This window comes from Schistocerca nitens, chromosome 1 (genome assembly GCF_023898315.1).
Source record: "Schistocerca nitens isolate TAMUIC-IGC-003100 chromosome 1, iqSchNite1.1, whole genome shotgun sequence".
Classification (NCBI taxonomy): domain Eukaryota; kingdom Metazoa; phylum Arthropoda; class Insecta; order Orthoptera; family Acrididae; genus Schistocerca; species Schistocerca nitens.
Window position 1 is genome coordinate 571,537,312 of NC_064614.1, and position 19,093 is coordinate 571,556,404.

At 38.4% G+C, this 19,093-nt stretch overlaps 1 protein-coding gene across 1 annotated transcript in view; it reads left to right on the top strand.

Annotated features, from left to right (window-relative positions):
- Positions 1–15,128, top strand: part of LOC126260577 (cilia- and flagella-associated protein 43) — a 299,972-nt gene extending 284,844 nt beyond the window's left edge. The window contains exon 19 of the mRNA XM_049957946.1: positions 14,849–15,128. Within this exon, the coding sequence (XP_049813903.1) occupies positions 14,849–14,987 (139 nt within the window). The 3' untranslated portion in view covers positions 14,988–15,128. The remainder of the gene's footprint in view (positions 1–14,848) is intronic.
- The last annotated feature ends 3,965 nt before the right edge of the window (positions 15,129–19,093 follow it).

Consider the following 19,093-nt stretch of genomic DNA (forward strand, 5'->3'; position numbering starts at 1 on the left):
GCTAAACAATAATTTTGCTCATATTTACTAAAGTATATTTCTGTGGAAATTACCACAGCCCAATGTAGTGCAATAAATACATTAATAAAGAAAGGACGTGTCTCCGCAGTATTAAAGACTGCAAAGATAATTTTAGTCTTCAAGATGGGGGACAGTAATCAATTATTATCCTATTGCCATATCCACAGCTATATGTAAGATAACTGAGAACATCATCTGTGGTCAAATAACACCATTTCTTGGTAAAATGGAATTGTTGACCAAACACCAGTTTTGATTTCATAAAAGCAGGACTGTTAATTATGCACTTTTCAGTTTTGCTGGTCAAATTATTAAAATCTTCACTCAAAAGGAATTTTCCTGTGTTACCAAGTAAGGCTTTTCCTCTCACAAGTCATTCACTGTTGCTTCTGACGTTACAAACATGTGGCATTAGAGGTAGAAAAAATTGGCAGTTTCAACTATATCTTAGCAACCGAAAGCAAGTGGTAGAAATCACAAATAGAAAATGCAAAAAAAGTGCTCTGACAAAGCACTGATAAGCTGGGGAGTCCCACAAGGCTCAGTACTGGATTCCCTCTTCTTTTCTCACTTCTTATCAATGATCTTCCATTAAACCATCCAAATATTTTTCCTGTTTTATTTGTAGATGACAAAAATTTTCTTTTCCAATCTGACACATAGGACAATTGGTTTTATTTATCTTTTGAAGCCCAGTAATCTTATATTGATTTCATCAAAGATATGGGTCTGGTAACAACAAAAAATGAAATACATAGTAAAAATTCTTATACAAAGATAACACAGTTGCTACTAGAATAAAACTGTTTAGTACTTACAACAATAAAAGTACAATTTACCTTAAACAGTTAATAAATGAAAACAGGATAAAATACCTGCATGCATTTTGTTACAAAAATGAGAGTAGCTATGGAACATAGATATGACTGAATATCCAGTTGCTACATTAGTATACAAAATTACAAACAGTACATATTAATACATAGATTATGATACATATAAATACATAAATGTTAAATTATTTGAATGGCGCACGGATCTAAAAGTGTACAGCTCTACAAAGTATAGCCCAACAAGAATATTTATGCTTAGAACAAGATACAAAACTAAAAGAAAATTATGTGCATAGTTGAGCACTGAGTACTTTCAGAACATACTTTTCTTAGGATTTATATTAGGGTTATGGATAAGGAGATACCGCATCAGACATGTTTGATTGTCAAAAGGGCAGTGTATGAAGGTTTCAACAACTGCCATGGCAGGTTATTATCAAAGGATCTCTCTCAAAACAAAAGAAATTCTGGTCATATGTAAAGACTGTTAGTCATAGCAAAGCTAGTGTCCAGGCACTCATGGATGACACAAAAATTGAAACTACAAGGCAAAAAGCAGAAATACTGAACTCCACTTTCAAATATTCCTTTACAAAGAAAAGGGGCTATTGCCCAAATTAAATTCTTGCATTATTTCAAAGCTGAATGGCATACATATTAGAAGAAGTGTTGACAAACAGCTTATATGAATAAAACTCAATAAAGATGATGAAGTTATCTTTAATGAAGTGCTATCTGAAAAAAGCTACATAAAATTTAGTCAGATCCTGATAAGATTTGAAAGTGATGCAGACACCGATAACTTGCTGTAATTGTTCATAAATGTAAAATTATGCACTTCACAAAACTAAAAAGCATAGTATCTTATATCAATGAGTTACATGGAATTCAACTGGGTGCAGTTATTTGTGTGGATATGAAATGAAAGGATTACATAGGCTCAGTCATAGAAAAAGCATGTGGCAGGCTTCAGTTAATTGGTAGAATACAAATAAAATGCAATCAGTTTACAATGCATAATGCTTACAGATCACGTGTGCAACTTATCCTAGAATATCACTCAAGAGGGTGGGACCTGTACCAATGGAACCAACAGGGGTATTGAACAGATACAAAGGAGGGCAGGACAAATGGTCGCAGATTTGTCCAGCCCATAGGAGAGTGTCAGAAAGATGCTGAAAGAACAGAATTCGCAGAAACTTGAAGACAGACAAATACTATCCCAAGAAAGCCTATTTACAAAGTTTCAAGAACCAGCTTTAAATGACAAATCTTTTAATGTACTACAACTCCCTACATATCATTCCTATAGGGATTGTGAGGACAATATTAGATTAATTACAGCACACACAGAGGCATTTAAACCATCATTTTTCCTGTGGTTCATAAGTGAATGAAACAGGCAGCCATTAAGCTGGTACAATGGGAAGTACCATGTGCCATGTGTTTCACAATGGTTTCCAGCATATGAATACAAACGTTGATATGTGGAAGAGGATAGTCTGTCTTCAGATACTTGGCAACAGAATAAAAAGTGGGTTTCATTAGCATTTGCTTTATATTATTTCTAAAAGAATGATTTTATTTGTAATAGATCAGAGTAGTTTGTTGAAGAGTAGGCTGCCCATATTCCTCACCCCCATCATGATTTTTTCTCAATTTGTGGCTCAGCTAATGATTGATTGCCTTGGTTTGTGTGTCATTGTTGTGTGTTTCCCTATTTGTAGCACACAGATCGTTCTTCTGACAAATGAAACTGTTTCTAGAATGTAAATACAGGGAACTGGCAATACATTAAGTTCTTTGAGAATTAATGACACAGTAAATAATTTTCTCTCCTGGCTCCACAAGAATAAATTGTTGCTTAACATGCACGAGACAGATCGTATGCTCTTCTCTCCATCCAGAAATTGCCAAGCCCTTTAAAAATTGGAGGTAAAGAAGCTGAATAAATAACAGAGAAAAATTTTTGTGAATGTGGATTGATAGCAGTCTTCAGTGATACCACTATAGAGAGTAACTGCTAAGTAAGCTGAGCAGTCACTGTTATATACTCAGATTGTTCAGGCAGTAATGTGACATAAATACTTCAAAAAATGTGGGTACTGCTCAGTCCAAAAAAGGTTAATTCTCTTTAGGGAGAAAACTAGATATTTTTACAACAAATGTAGAAATGTACAACAGTGATACATGAGCCAAGACAAACATGCATTTGCTAAACAAATAATCTAATAGCAGTCATGATGGTGTGGAAAATGTACTACCATAAATCAGTTAGAAATGTAACCAATACATTTAGGAATTATGTGAAGGAAATGCTAATGAAACTTATTTGTTATTTCATTGAGTAGTACCAAAAGAGAAAATTGCATTAACTATATAACATCATTTTCACCCCATAAAATTTAATTCTTAAGGAAAACGTATTCAGGAAGAATTATATGTAAACTTTCTGTATCTTTTTCTAAGCATAAATATTCTAGTTGTCCTACATTTTGTTCTGTACACTATGAGATCAAAATGAAATAGCAAGGTAGAATACCACCACTTGCTATAATCTCACCACTGAGATATGTACTATTTTATTCTCCTGGTCCTATTCCATATGTGATACACACGTGTGACAATATTAATAGTAACCTCAGACTTTTTGCAGATGATACATTTATCTATGATGAAGTTCTGTTTGATAGAGGCTGCATAAATATTCATTAGATCTTGATAAGGTTTCAAAGTGATGCGAATATTGGCAACTTGCTTTAAACATTCAGAAATGTAAAATCATGTACATAAAAAATCTTAGTATCTTATGACTATATATCTATCACTGTTGGAATAAGGCAACGCATACAAACACCTGGGTGTAACACTTGGCAGGGATATGAAATGGAATGATCACATAGCCTCATTTGTAGGTAAAGCAGGTAGTAGGTAGACTTTGGTTTGTTGGTAGACTATTGGGGAAGTGCAATCATTCTATAAAGGAGATTGTATACAAATCACTCATGTGACCCATTCTAGAATATTGGTCAAGTGTGTGGGACCCACACCAAACAGGAACTTACGCAGGGATCAGCAGCATGAATTGCCACAGCAAGGATGAATCCATGGGGGAGTGTCACAGAGTTACTCATGAAACTGAACTGGCAGACTCTTGGAGGTAGAGACGTAAACTATCCCAAGAGAGTCTATCAACAAAGTTCCAAGAATCAGCCTTAAATATCTGAGTAATTGCTGCATGCATGGAGACATTCAAACAAACATTCTTTCCACATTCCATAAGTGAATGAAATGTCAAGAAAACCTAATAAATGGTGCAATGGGATGTATCCTCAGCCATATGCCTCACTATGGTTTGCAGAGTATTGGTGCAGATGTACATGTAGATGCAGATTTACATCCTTGAATTCTCTTTGCTCATTAGGAGTCTTATTGTTTCATGAACCGTCACGGTTTTTTAACTTCATCATTTGCTAGGACTGTGGTGGCAGCTTTAATTAATTTCTTACATTTTACATTCAAGTTCTCTTCTACTGATAGTCTAAGTTGAAACAGAATTATAAATATTTCAAAATATATTTCATTAGCATAAATACATATTACTTTTGGTTACATAATTTTATTCAGCAGTTACCAGTAATATACACTCCTGGAAATGGAAAAAAGAACACATTGACACCGGTGTGTCAGACCCACCATACTTGCTCCGGACACTGCGAGAGGGCTGTACAAGCAATGATCACACGCACGGCACAGCGGACACACCAGGAACCGCGGTGTTGGCCGTCGAATGGCGCTAGCTGCGCAGCATTTGTGCACCGCCGCCGTCAGTGTCAGCCAGTTTGCCGTGGCATACGGAGCTCCATCGCAGTCTTTAACACTGGTAGCATGCCGCGACAGCGTGGACGTGAACCGTATGTGCAGTTGACGGACTTTGAGCGAGGGCGTATAGTGGGCATGCGGGAGGCCGGGTGGACGTACCACCGAATTGCTCAACACGTGGGGCGTGAGGTCTCCACAGTACATCGATGTTGTCGCCAGTGGTCGGCGGAAGGTGCACGTGCCCGTTGACCTGGGACCAGACCGCAGCGACGCACGGATGCACGCCAAGACCGTAGGATCCTATGCAGTGCCGTAGGGGACCGCACCGCCACTTCCCAGCAAATTAGCGACACTGTTGCTCCTGGGGTATCGGCGAGGACCATTCGCAACCGTCTCCATGAAGCTGGGCTACGGTCCCGCACACCGTTAGGCCGTCTTCCGCTCACGCCCCAACATCGTGCAGCCCGCCTCCAGTGGTGTCGCGACAGGCGTGAATGGAGGGACGAATGGAGACGTGTCGTCTTCAGCGATGAGAGTTGCTTCTGCCTTGGTGCCAATGATGGTCGTATGCGTGTTTGGCACCGTGCAGGTGAGCGCCACAATCAGGACTGCATACGACCAAGGTACACAGGGCCAACACCCGGCATCATGGTGTGGGGAGCGATCTCCTACACTGGCCGTACACCACTGGTGATCGTCGAGGGGACACTGAATAGTGCACGGTACATCCAAACCGTCATCGGACCCATCGTTCTACCATTCCTAGACCGGCAAGGGAACTTGCTGTTCCAACAGGACAATGCACGTCCGCATGTATCCCGTGCCACCCAACGTGCTCTAGAAGGTGTAAGTCAACTACCCTGGCCAGCAAGATCTCCGGATCTGTCCCCCATTGAGCATGTTTGGGACTGGATGAAGCGTCGTCTCACGCGGTCTGCACGTCCAGCACGAACGCTGGTCCAACTGAGGCGCCAGGTGGAAATGGCATGGCAAGCCGTTCCACAGGACTACATCCAGCATCTCTACGATCGTCTCCATGGGAGAATAGCAGCCTGCATTGCTGCGAAAGGTGGATATACACTGTACTAGTGCCGACATTGTGCATGCTCTGTTGCCTGTGTCTATGTGCCTGTGGTTCTGTCAGTGTGATCATGTGATGTATCTGACCCCAGGAATGTGTCAATAAAGTTTCCCCTTCCTGGGACAATGAATTCACGGTGTTCTTATTTCAATTTCCAGGAGTGTAGTTATCACACATTTCGTGGTATCCTCCAGTAATTCAAATGCCATCCATACTCAAGTCTTATATACCCATAGGGAAAATAGGGGATGTTTGCGAGTGAGGCAGACATACCTAGGGGTCAAAGGATCCTGCATGGTCAGAGACAAAACTCATTTCAGTGGTGCACTTGGCAGTAAAGGGGTGCCAAAGTGACCAGGGATGAAATGATAATAACCCATCTGGTACTTCTGAGGCTCACCGATCTTCACCACACTAAAGTATACTACACTGCACATAATAATCGAGGTGCTGATAGTGGGGGAGGGGGAGGAGGGACAAAGTGGGTGTCTGGCACCTGACTTTGTATAGCCACAGTCAAGATAGATCCCTTGAGGCAAAGCAGCTCAGGAAGGCAGTGTGGGAGACACGGTAGCACTCCTCTCATTAACTGGACTGCAGAAAAACATGGAAAACTGATGCAGGTGCAAAATCCTGCTATTAGCATGAACTCCAGTGAGGTGTGGCAGCTGATGATATGGGCCACATGGCATTGCGTGTGATGACCTGCCAAGAGCACAACCATTAGGTACTGTCTCATAAAAGTGGGAGCAGATACTGGTTGAGCAATGGTTCAGAGTGTGTGGTGTCCAGAAAGTGTGGCGGTCTAAGCTCTACCTGTGGTGTAATGACCCAATCGCTTGTTTTTGGTCAGCATGGACTGTCATCTGCTGCTACTCCTGAAGGTGAGAGGAAGGAGTCACCACACTGTTCCCCCCTTGAAGAGGAAAACACTGGTGCCAACTGCACAGAAGGTTGTTTTGAGCTGACAGAGGATGCTTGCTGAGAGGCACACATATGTTGTTGCTGCTGTGCTCATGCTCATGCTGTGGCTTCCAGTGAGAGGAGGGGCATGGGCAGTTCCTATGCACAGGGTTGGGAGCATGTGAAGAAGTGTCGCTATTCCAATGGTGTGCATACTAACAGCTGCAGTTGAAAGGGAATTTTGATGACGACGTTGGGGTCCCAGGCTTTGAGAGTGTGTCAGCCATGTAGTCAGACAGTGGCAAGCTGGAGGTGCTGTTGGAGCAGCATCAAATGGTGGTTAGCTGGACACAGCACCAGGGTTTGTGTCGGCCAGTAGCACATCAGGAAAAGTATAGGGGACAGAGTTTGACTGTGTTGTGTTGGAGGCAGTGTTGGTAGTGCTGCGACTGGGGTACAGTGGATGGTGTTGTACTCATTGACTGGAGGGAACTGTAGGGCATAGGCTGACTTGAGCATGTCAGTGGATACCCTTGTTGCAGCCCCATTCAGACTAATGGAGAATGTCTTGCCCCCGCATTGCAGCATCAAGTTCATGCCCAAATACTGATGGTGGAGCAACAGGTGATATGTGTCCAACCAAAGGGTGATGTGTGTGCGTGCTGTCAGGTCATGGAGGATGAAGGTATGGTGCTCACCGTGACATTTTGGAGGTGTTGGTCACAGCTGGGCTTTGAAGCCTTGGAGCTGCCGGGAATGATGCTGTAGAGAGAAAGTGGGGTTGCTTCCGAGAAATTGCTGGGAATGGCAAGTAGCTGTCAGTATAATAGCTCAGTGGGAGAAGTTCCCAGGTTAGTATTGTGTACGATGTGCAGGCCTAGAAGTGCCAGCGGGAGAGCAGTGGACCATTCGAAAAAATAATATGTATTTGTGGTTTCAAGTGTGTCACTCCTCCATGTTGTTAGCTACAGGGGTAGTAGCTGGTGATACGATATAAATTGGAGCTATAGGTGGCAGTCAGAGAACCGAAGAGGGCAGAGGTAAACTGGTACCCATGATCTGTGGTAATGTCACTGGGGCATCCGAAGCTGGACACACAGGTCTGAATGAAGGCTGCAGCCACTGTTTTGGCTAAATAGCAGTGGCCTCTGGCCAGACTGTAAATCAGTCTTTAATTGTCAGTATATATCAACAGTCATTGGAGGAGGGACAATAGATGTCAAAGCTGCATGGAGCATTGCTAGCAATGTATGATGTAAATGTGGCTTGTTCCCCCCTCACTGCCCCTCAACCCTCAGCAGCCAGTGTGCTGGGAGTCAGTGGGTAGAGCTCACTTCTTCTGCTAACTGCATTCCTTTCAAAATTTGTTCTTCTTGTTGTGAACACACTATATGGGATATACTTTGGCTTAACATTTAAGATTATCCCAAGAAATAAACAACTACATAAAACAAAATTCAGTTTCCATGGTTTTCAGATATAAATGCACTATGTTGCTTTATATTTAATCATTGTGTTGCTGAGTTCTAGAAATTACCTATTATTTATTTCTCAGTGTTCTAATCTTTGCTAATTAAATCTATATGGCAATTCATATTAATTGTTTTACAAAATGAAAGATGATTTGTTTAATAACAGTACCAAATATAATTGTAGTTTTTTGAGAAACATTGTTGTGGAAGCAACTAAAATGTTTTTTGAAAATCAAGAAGTACTACGCACCGACCTTATTTCTTTGATCCATGCCTTTCAGCATGACATGCAGGAGACATATGGGTTGGGTTTTGTATCAGTGATCCATGTTGGTTAGCATGGAGTAGATCGTTATGCTTGAAAAATGTCATTTTCTCAGCTCAGAACATGTTCTAAGGTACAAAAACAGCTAATCTTCTTGTAGATGTGCGTATGTGTGTGTGTGTGAGTGTGTGTGTGTGTGTGTGTGTGTGTGTGTGTGTGTGTGTGTGGCATAATGGTGTCTTGTATTGATTATCAAGATAATTAAAACTGTGTGTCAATTACATATTACTGTAATATGAGTAAGACACTGCTGACTTGTCTTGAGACAAGTATAAGCATTCTGTTATGTATATTATTATAGTGTTCCACTGGATAAAACATAACAGTTAAACTTCAAAAATCAACTTGAATTCCCCTTCTTGCCACACAGCTTTAAATGTTTCATTACTGCTCTAAAAATTACTAAAACTAAATGCCATGGTGACTTCTTCAAAAAAGCCATTGTTGGTGCTTCCTTGATCATTATAAAATTGGTCAAATGTTCCCCTTCTCACAAACTTATTGCCCACAGGATGTTGGATACTGTCTTCTTGTACATCACCAGTGATAATGTTACATTGAGTAGAAAAGAGATAAATGCACATTTTGCAGGGGCCTTTTGAAAGATCTCAGAGTCCTTACAGTTTACTTCTCAGTTAATTTATTTTTGGACAATATTTGTGAGCAGTAACACAGTCACTACTGTAGTGACACAATGATGTGGTCCTATGGTAACTAATTGTCTTAAATCATTTTTTTTAATATGACCAAAATTTTTCCGGTGTTGTGACTACAAAAAATGAGTAGGAAGAACTGTATTGCAAAGTAAATGGGCATACCTATTGTTTTAATGATCTCATCTGAGTGTCAGTGAGTATCATGTGACAGGAAATTCGAAACCTGGTGCTCCTCTAAGGGAAGTGCTGAAAAGCTGTGAAAGTGCCATGAAAAGTGACGTCAACTGTGCCATAATCAGAGGAGGAAATGATGTCTATAAAAACGAAAGCAGCCTTGCTGTAAGAACACTGAAAGAATCACTAGGAAAAATTTCACAGGTGAAGGTATTTGTTGTAAACATTACCTACAGATGCGACTTAACAGAAGACTCGTGTAAACAGAGAAATCATCGCAACAAATTGGAAATTCAGGATGATTTGTAGCGGTTTTGTGCACACAACTTTCATTGAAGCAACAAGTTCAGTAAGAGAGCAATTTACTAGACATGGACTGAACAGAAACAACCTAGGCAAGAAATTGCTGGCCAAAGAAATTCTCCAGGTGATAAAGACAGCAGGAGTGGATGCCTACATAAAAATAGCACTACCTGCAACAGGTTTTCTGCCAATGACAACAGAAAAGAAAAGTGCACCAACAGCATATGAGGAAGAAACGTCTGCAGATACACTCTATGATGAAAAAATTACATCTGTGCAAACATGTAAAGCGTCACAGTCACCAGTGGCATTATCAGTAGCAGCAGTGAAAAAGGAAGTAATACTAGCAGTAACAGCAGAAGTTTCACCTGCAACAGTAACTACAGTGCCTCTAAAAGGAGAAAAGAGAACTGCAGCAGGTGAAGCAGCATCAAGTGTTACAGGTAGATGGAAAACAGCACCTCCTCTTCGTCTAAATGATTTTTTAGTGGAAGTCAGCAAGATGAAGAAGCCCACGAGATAAGTAGTGTAACAAATTTCATAACACCTCACCGAAATCTAAAATAAACAACAATTATGAACCTAAAATTTGCTATCCGAATGTTCAAGGACTAATTGATAAAGAATTTATTGTAAACAGTTTCGGACTAGATAACAAATTTGATACTTTCTGTCTGAGTGAACATTGGGTTACTGAGAGTGTACTTCCAGTTGTCAAACTTGATGACTATAATGTAGCAAATAGTTACTGTAGAAAATAGCATATAAGACATGGTGTCGCAATATATATTAACCAGTCATTCAGCTGCCCCATTGTTAAGTTGGGCCTAGATTATTTGTGTGAGGAACCGAACTTTGAAGCCACTGGTATAGTTATGGACAGTTTTAAGTTAGTGATAGTATCCCTTTACGGGTCACCTAAGGGTATCATCAACGTATTTCTAGAAAAATTGGACATGCTGTTAGATGTACTAAGAGGTACCAGATGGTTGCATTATGACATAGCAATTGGTGGAGATCTGAATGCAGATTTTGATATAGCAGCACATAAACGTACTGTGACTGAGTTGAAAAACCTTCGAAGACAGTGCAATTTGCACTGAATCAATAACAGGCCCACAAGAGATAAAGCAAGTCTTGATAATTTTTTTGTCCACTTTAAAACTACCGAAAAATCATGTGATGTTACAGCGTTTCCATTTTCAGATCATGACTCCATATCTTTTAACTATACAAGTAGGTTCTGTATTGATAAGAGTAGTAGACCTATTCCTAAGCTTGTCCCAAAAGTTATAATCACCAGACCTGTCACAGATGACAAAACTGTTCAGCTCTGTATGTCCCTTGCTGAGAGAGACTGGTTCAATCAATGTCATGGTGACACAAGTTATAGTCTTCGTGCTGATTTCTCAGGGAAACTATTATTTGAGAGATTTTTACATTTCTGACACAATTTAATGACAACATCCCCGTAAAGAAATGCAAATTAACTGACAAAGGCTCTACAAACAGATAAAATCCATGGTACACTAAATGATTATCAAATATGAAAAATCAAGTTATGGTGTTGCACAATGGTGTTGCTGTTGTAGCAATCAGAAAACAGAACATGCCAGATTAGCCTATATAAAATGCAGGAATGAGTATAAAAAAAGCCATTGTGGAAGCCAAAAAAGTACATAATTTCAGTACCATTGATAATTCCACAAATAAGTGCAAAGCTGCGTGGAAATTAATAAATGGTGTTGCTAAAGATGTAAGAAGCAAAAAAATTAATATAAATCCCCAAAAATTCAATGATTTCTTTATTAAATCTGTTGAAGATGTACAAAATACTATAATCAAACCTGATATCAGTTCATCAAAGTTCTTTCTAAGAATGTTTGCAGAACACCATCAGACACAGGCACATTTATGTTCTCCGAGGTCTCACCTAGTCTTGTCCTAAGCATTGTAAAATGGTTGAAATCTTCAGACAGTGTAGATATATATGACATATCCTGTAATATACTAAAGAAAGTAATATACTATTTTGTGTACCCCTTAACATTCTGTATGTTGTTGTTGTTGTTGTGGTCTTCAGTCCTGAGACTGGTTTGATGCAGCTCTCCATGCCACTCTATCCTGTGCAAGCCTCTTCATCTCCCAGTAACTACTGCAACCTACATCCCTCTGAATCTGCGTAGTGTATTCATCTCTTGGTCTCCCTCTACGATTTTTACCCTCCACGCTGCCCTCCAATACCCTACATCCCTCTGAATCTGCGTAGTGTATTCATCTCTTGGTCTCCCTCTACGATTTTTACCCTCCACGCTGCCCTCCAATACTAAACTGGTGATCCCTTGATGCCTCAGAACATGTCCTACCAACCGATCCCTTCTTCTAGTCAAGTTGTGCCACAAACTTCTCTTCTCCCCAATCCTATTCAATACTTCCTCATTAGTTATGTGATCTACCCATCTAATCTTCAGCATTCCTCTGTAGCACCACATTTCGAAAGCTTCTATTCTCTTCTTGTCCAAACTATTTATCGTCCATGTTTCACTTCCATACATGGCTACACTCCATACAAATACTTTCTGAAACGACTTCCTGACACTTAAACCTATACTCGATGTTAACAAATTTCTCTTCTTCAGAAATGCTTTCCTTGCCATGGCCAGTCTACATTTTATATCCTCTCTACTTCGACCATCATCAGTTATTTTGCTCCCCAAATAGCAAAACTCCTTTACTACTTTAAGTGTCTCATTTCCTAATCTAATTCCCTCAGCATCACCCGACTTAATTCGACTACATTCCATTATCCTTGTTTGGCTTTTGTTGATTTTCATCTTATATCCTACTTTCAAGACACTATCCATTCCGTTCAACTGCTCTTCCAAGTCCTTTGCTGTGTCTGACAGAATTACAATGTCATCGGCAAACTTTAAGTTTTTATTTCTTCTTCATGAATTTTAATACCTACTCCGAATTTTTCTTTTGTTTCCTTTACTCCTTGCTCAATATACAGATTGAACAACAGCGGGGAGAGGCTACAACCCTGTCTCACTCCCTTCCCAACCACTGCTTCCCCTTGATGTCCCTCGATTCTTATAACTGTATAAATAAATGTATATCTGATGGATATTTTCTCGAAGAACTGAAAGTGGCTAGGGTATTTCCAATATGTAAAAAGGGAGATATAGACTCACCTTCCCATTACAGACAAATCTCCATAGTCCCAGCTTTTTCTAAAATACTGGAATGTGTAATTTACCCACATCTACATGATTACTCTGCAATTCACTTTTAAGTGCTTGGCAGAGGGTTCATCGAACCATAATCATACTGTCTCTCTACCATTCCACTTCCGAACAGCGCGTGGGAAAAACGAACACCTAAACCTTTCTGTTCGAGCTCTGATTTCACTTATTTTATTTTGATGATCATTCCTACCTATGTAGGTTGGGCTCAACAAAATAATTTCACATTCGGAAGAGAATGTTGGTGACTGAAATTTCGTAAATAGATCTCGCCGCGACGTAAAACGTCTTTGCTTTAATGACTTCCATCCTAACTCGCGTATCATATCTGCTACACTCTCTCCCCTATTACGTGATAATACAAAATGAGCTGCCCTTTTTTGCACCCTTTCGATGTCCTCCGTCAATCCCACGTGGTAAGGATTCCACACCGCGCAGCAATATTCTAACAGAGGACGAATGAGTGTAGTGTAAGCTGTCTCTTTAGTGGACTTGTTGCATCTTCTAAGTGTCCTGCCAATGAAATGCAACCTTTGGCTCGCCTTCCCCACAATATTATCTATGTGGTCTTACCAACAGCTATCTGTTTATTTTGAAAAATGAGGAATAATTAGTGAATCCCAATATGGTTTTAGGAAAAAGTTGTCTACTGTGGATGCTCTAGACTTTGTAGTCAAATACTTACATCAAGTGTATGAGGATAAGGGCTATTCTCAACTCACATTTTGTGATCTAAGCAGAGCTTTCAACTGTGTAAAGCATAAGATACTCCTAGAACAACTGGAATTCTATGGCATTAGACATAACAGCCTTACATTAATAAAATCATATCTTCAGAATTGTAAGCAAGTTGTTTGTGTAGGGAAAGAAATGTCGAGTATAGAATAAGTCAAGGTAGGTGTTCCGCAGGGATCTGTAGTGGGCCCCTTTTTATTCCTAATAATGATAAATGATCTGCCATCATCTATCAAGTCCACCACTGTGTTGTATGCAGATGATACTACATTTCTTCATGCTAGTGATGATTTCAATAGCCTTAAACTTGTGCAGCAAAGACAATTGACCAAGCATCCTATTGGTTCAAGGCAAATGGATTCCTGCTGAATGAAAACAAAACACAGCAGATGGTTTGTCATCTTAGAGATAAGCTTCTGTCAGATGATCCAAGTTATGTCAAATTTTTGGGGGTATACATAGATGATAAATTATCTTGGGGTCAATATGTACAATATATTAGTGGTAAGTTGTCAAGACTTATTTACTTGTTAAGGTGACTTATGGATTGTGTTCCTGAAAAATATGTTAGAACATCCTATTTTTCATTCTTTTAAAGTATAATAACATATGGAATTATTTTGTGGGGGAACTCTAGCTGTGTACATGACATATTAATACTGCAAAATTAGGATAATTACTGGTTCTGCATATAAGGCACACTGTAAACCATTGTTCTGTGAACAAAAAATCATGACTGTTATAAACTTGTACATATACTATGTTCTAATTTATACGAAGAAGAAATTACCAGAAACAAAAACCAGAGAAAATGTACATAGCCACAATACAAGAAGGAATAGGTGCCTCTATATTCCCTACCACAGATTGTCAAAGTCACTCAACAGCTATGAAATCATGGGGTACAAATTATTTAATAATCTTCATCAATCTGTTCAAGAATTACCAGAACAATTATTCAAACAAACAATTCATGACTGGCTAATCCTCCACCCATTCTATGATATAAGAGAACTTATCAACTGTAATATAATACTATAATGTTAACAACAAACCTGTTGTGTATTTTAGTATGTATATGATGTTGTCTATTGCTGTAATGGCCGAATGACAATAAAATTATTATTATTATTATCATGCTATTGTTTCCCGATGGCTGATTATCTTTAAAAGGTAACATTAAGGGAAGGATCACTTTTGTGAAATTATATACACTTTACACACATTAATTTTTCTTATATTAAGAAACAAGTTTTTTAATGATTGTTTTCTTAATAGATTGGAAACAATAATGAAGCGGAACAGAATGGTTGCCAAAATACAGAAACAGCATAATGAAATATTGGTTCTACAGACAGAGCTTGAGTTGTTAAGATTGAAGACATACCCTACCCTCAAATATACAACACTCACATGAATTTCTTCCTACACTTATTTATGGAGGGGTCTGGTAAATTTAAATTAGATAATAATTTGTATTTTTAGATAATTTCATGTATTGTATCATGAGCAACTGTTTATTTTGTGTTAAAGATAACTAGTTGTAAACAATTTACATCTGCATTATGTGTAAAGTAAATTAAGTTAATTTTTGTAGCAAATGAAAATTGAGTAAATAAAAAAGTGCTCAGTGTTGTTATTACAGATAAAATTGTTACCAGTGGAAAAATGTGTTGAGCATGATATCTGATCTTACTAATGAATTCTTCTGCTGCTTGAAATAATGAGTTCCTATTAACGAACATATGCAAATCTTGTAATGTTCCACGTCTTTTAATCTACAACTAATCAATACACTTTGGCTCAACATTACAAGTTAACCATAGTGCATCTTCTGGAAGTTCTGCAATTTCTTACACACTTTGTGAATTTCTTAAAGTAATATTGAAATGTGAGAAATAACAATTTCCTTTTACAAACATACCAAACATATTTCAATCTACATATGAATGTTTAAGCAAACAGTATTTTCCCCAAAACTCACCATTTACATCATTTAATAAAAACTCAGTTTCATAACAGTGCTATCTACTTCTTAACAATACCCAATTCTAATTACAGAATTAATCATGGTAACACTGTTGTCCTCCACAAACTATATTAGTACAATGCAGTTCTTTTGATGTCTTGCTTCAAAATACATATCAGCAAAGTCCGCAGAATTTCTCTCATGGAATGAACTATATTGTTGGAAAATGAAATATGTAATTCTCTGTAGGTTGATTAATGTGCTAGTTGGAAAGAATTATATCACACAGCATTGTATTAATTTTACTAATCTATTGGAGTGTGTACCATACAACTTCCACAAAGTTAAAAATTGTGTAGTGTAAATTTATCAATAGATTTTGACACTACTCGTGGCATACATTTACGTACTTCTCACTTAACTGCACATCTTTTCAAACACTGGTGTACAGGAAACATATAGTGTTAAATTATTTTGGTTATTTATTTATTTATTTGTTTTTGGTCCTGTGACATCTTGTATAGATATAGGAAAAGTCAAAATATAATGCAGAGATAAACATTACAAATTTTTCATGTAAGGACTGTACAGAAATTAACCATGATTTCACGTTCAATGTAAGTAACATTTACTGATAGGTCAGAAACTTAAATGGAATAACCAGACCCTAGGAATAATGAAGTACCTTATTTCAGTTAAATTTGTGATGGTGGCTATAAGAAACGTAAGACAGAAAGATATTGTATATTCTGCAAGTTTCCTTTCAGTAATTAGTGCCAGAATAATTGTTTGGGAGAAGTGAGCTTAGAGATAATATTTTTAGCATGAAAAAGTATCTTCTAAGAATATTATTCAGTCCTAGTTCCAGATCATCAGACAGAGACCCATTAAACATGTTTTACTCAACATATGTACATTTACATCTTTTATATCTTCATATTGACCAATCAGGATTATGTAATCTTCATTGAAACATGACCTGCAGCTGAGATGAATTTTTTAAAATGATTTTGTGATGTCTTCAGCTGACATTTTGTCATCAGTAGTGGTACTATTGCATCTAATGTACAATGTTTCTGTATAAGATACTTGAAAATAGCTTAGGGCCAAAATTATGCAATCTTACAAATAAAGAAACTATCAGCTGAAGGCATCACGAAATCATTTAAAAAACTAGTATTGTGTAATAGCTTCAATTCCTTTTCTTACTTTGTGGTTTCCTGTTTTTCCAGTATTGCTTCATCTTGTCCTCATGCTGTCTTTTTCTTTCCTTCTGTTCATGTTGTTTCCAATTTCTTATTTCTTCTGCCTTCAAAACCTTCTAAGTTTAGTACTTTATTCTTAAAAAGTTTTCCATTATTTCCAATTCTTTGATATTGTTTCTTTCTAGTTCTTTTATTATTTCTGTAATTCATGTGAAAGTGTTGCCGCATGTTGGGGAAGGGAACAGTGTGATTCTAGGACTCAACTTTCTTGTTAAATATCATGAAAAAATTCACCTTTCACAGCATACAATTGAAATTGGGGTGGGGGGTGGGGGGGGTGGGGGGGGACAAAACATTTGTTTCATCTAGGGACAACAGCTGCAAGTGTTATGGTATTGTGAGGTTCACCAGTCATAAAGGTGGCACTAAACAAACTGTGAACACAACCACTAAATTCCAGTTCGTACAAGGAACCCAATGTAGCTTAGCATAGGTGTAGACTTACCCAAGAGTTTATTATGTGTTGTAGAGCCATTGCAAACTAATGAGGACTTAGATAACTCATATAGTTTAGTATGCGGAAGTATAGTATGGGTCCGTGACAAGGATGGAGCTTCCATTAAGTCTTGATGTTTCTGGTATGGATATGGTGAGCTTTCCAAAGGATATGTTGATTGCTAATTTGGATATATTAGAGGATGATGACATAGATAGGTCAAGTGAGGACCTGCAAACAAACTATCAGCACTTCTGCATTATCTGAAAAAGTAAAAGATGTGCAGGGGAATGACAGGAAAATGATGGAAACCTTGTTACTGCAGTTCAGAGATTTATTTTATCCATGTGTTTCATTACCAGGAACACCAGTCACACAGTACAAGATAAAAACAGGAAATAATTCTTGAGTTTATAAGAAACTAAATATAACTCCAAAATGTATACAGCTGATAATGTAAGAATTGGTCACCAAGAGCTAGCAGATTGTATTATTGAATATAGAGATAGGCCATAGGGAGCACCTGTGAGTGTGGGCCAAAAAAAGCCCCCAGTCTGAACTAGGAAATACAGATTTTACAGTGACTACTGGTACCTTAATCTCTGGATAACTTGGGTCAGTGAAAATATTTCTCTACAATGGATCTGAAGAGCAGGAATTATTAACAGGAGGTTGTGCCAGGGGATCAACCGAAGACAGCTTTTACTATCCCCTGGGGCCATTTTCATTACCATCAAATGCCACTTAAACTCAAAGATTATTGAATGTGTCTTTGAAGGCTGAAGGTGAGGCACTGTATGGTGTATCTTGATGACACCATCACCTTTCCAAAGGGCATAGAAGAGCATGTACGATGGCTGGAGGAAGCATTCAACAGACTAAGGCCAGCATGACTAATACTCAGAATTGAAAATTGTCATTTTTCAGCAGCAGAAATAAATTACCTTGAGCACATTATTTGTGAGGAAAGAATGGGAACAGGTCCATGATTAATCTCAGCAGTTCAGAACTTCTCACCACATCAAGTAGTTAAACAATTGCAGTCTTATTTGGGTATCTGCAATTATTATTATAAATTTGTGATGAACTTTGCTGGAATTGTCAAAACTCTGAATCATTTCTTATGAAAAGGAGCAATATTTGAATGGTCTACTGAATGTCAGACACTGTTTGATACTTTGAAAGAAGCTTCAGCATCAGTTCCAGGTTTGATATTTCCAAACTTCAAAAAGGAATTCATTGTCTTTTGCTTTCTTCTGGCAATCACACACTTTATGGCCCACCTCCCTACATTCATAGCATTATGGCTGATGACATTGCTCTCTGATGTGGTGTGAACACCCACACCTATAATGCTTTACTTCAGAGCAGAAACCTCCATGGTCACTCTGCCTCCATGTAGCATTGTTGATACCCTCTATTCATTTTGCAGCTCTGATGGCAGCGGATAAATCACTTGAGTTCTCCATTCTAACTCTCACTGACATATCATCAGAAATATTGCTAAAAATATGTCCACAGCACTATTCTGTGTCTCACACAGGTTGGCTCTGTCGACCTCCGTATTGTGTGTTAACTCATATGATTGTGCATTTAATTTTCTGCTTCTGTCAGAGAATGATTCCATTGATTCCCCATGTTTCTGCAACAGTCCACTGAGTTTCTCTCTGAGAAACCTTGAGCTGTTGTATTTAAAATAGCACCGGGTGACTGTTAGCCAGCTCATAAGTATTGAGGCCTCACTAAGAGTCTCACAGTACGTAACAGATGTTTTCCTGTCACATACTAACCGCTATTTTGCCATGTTCAAGGCCATTTCCTTGGACTATTTTCCCAATTTGGTGATGGATTTC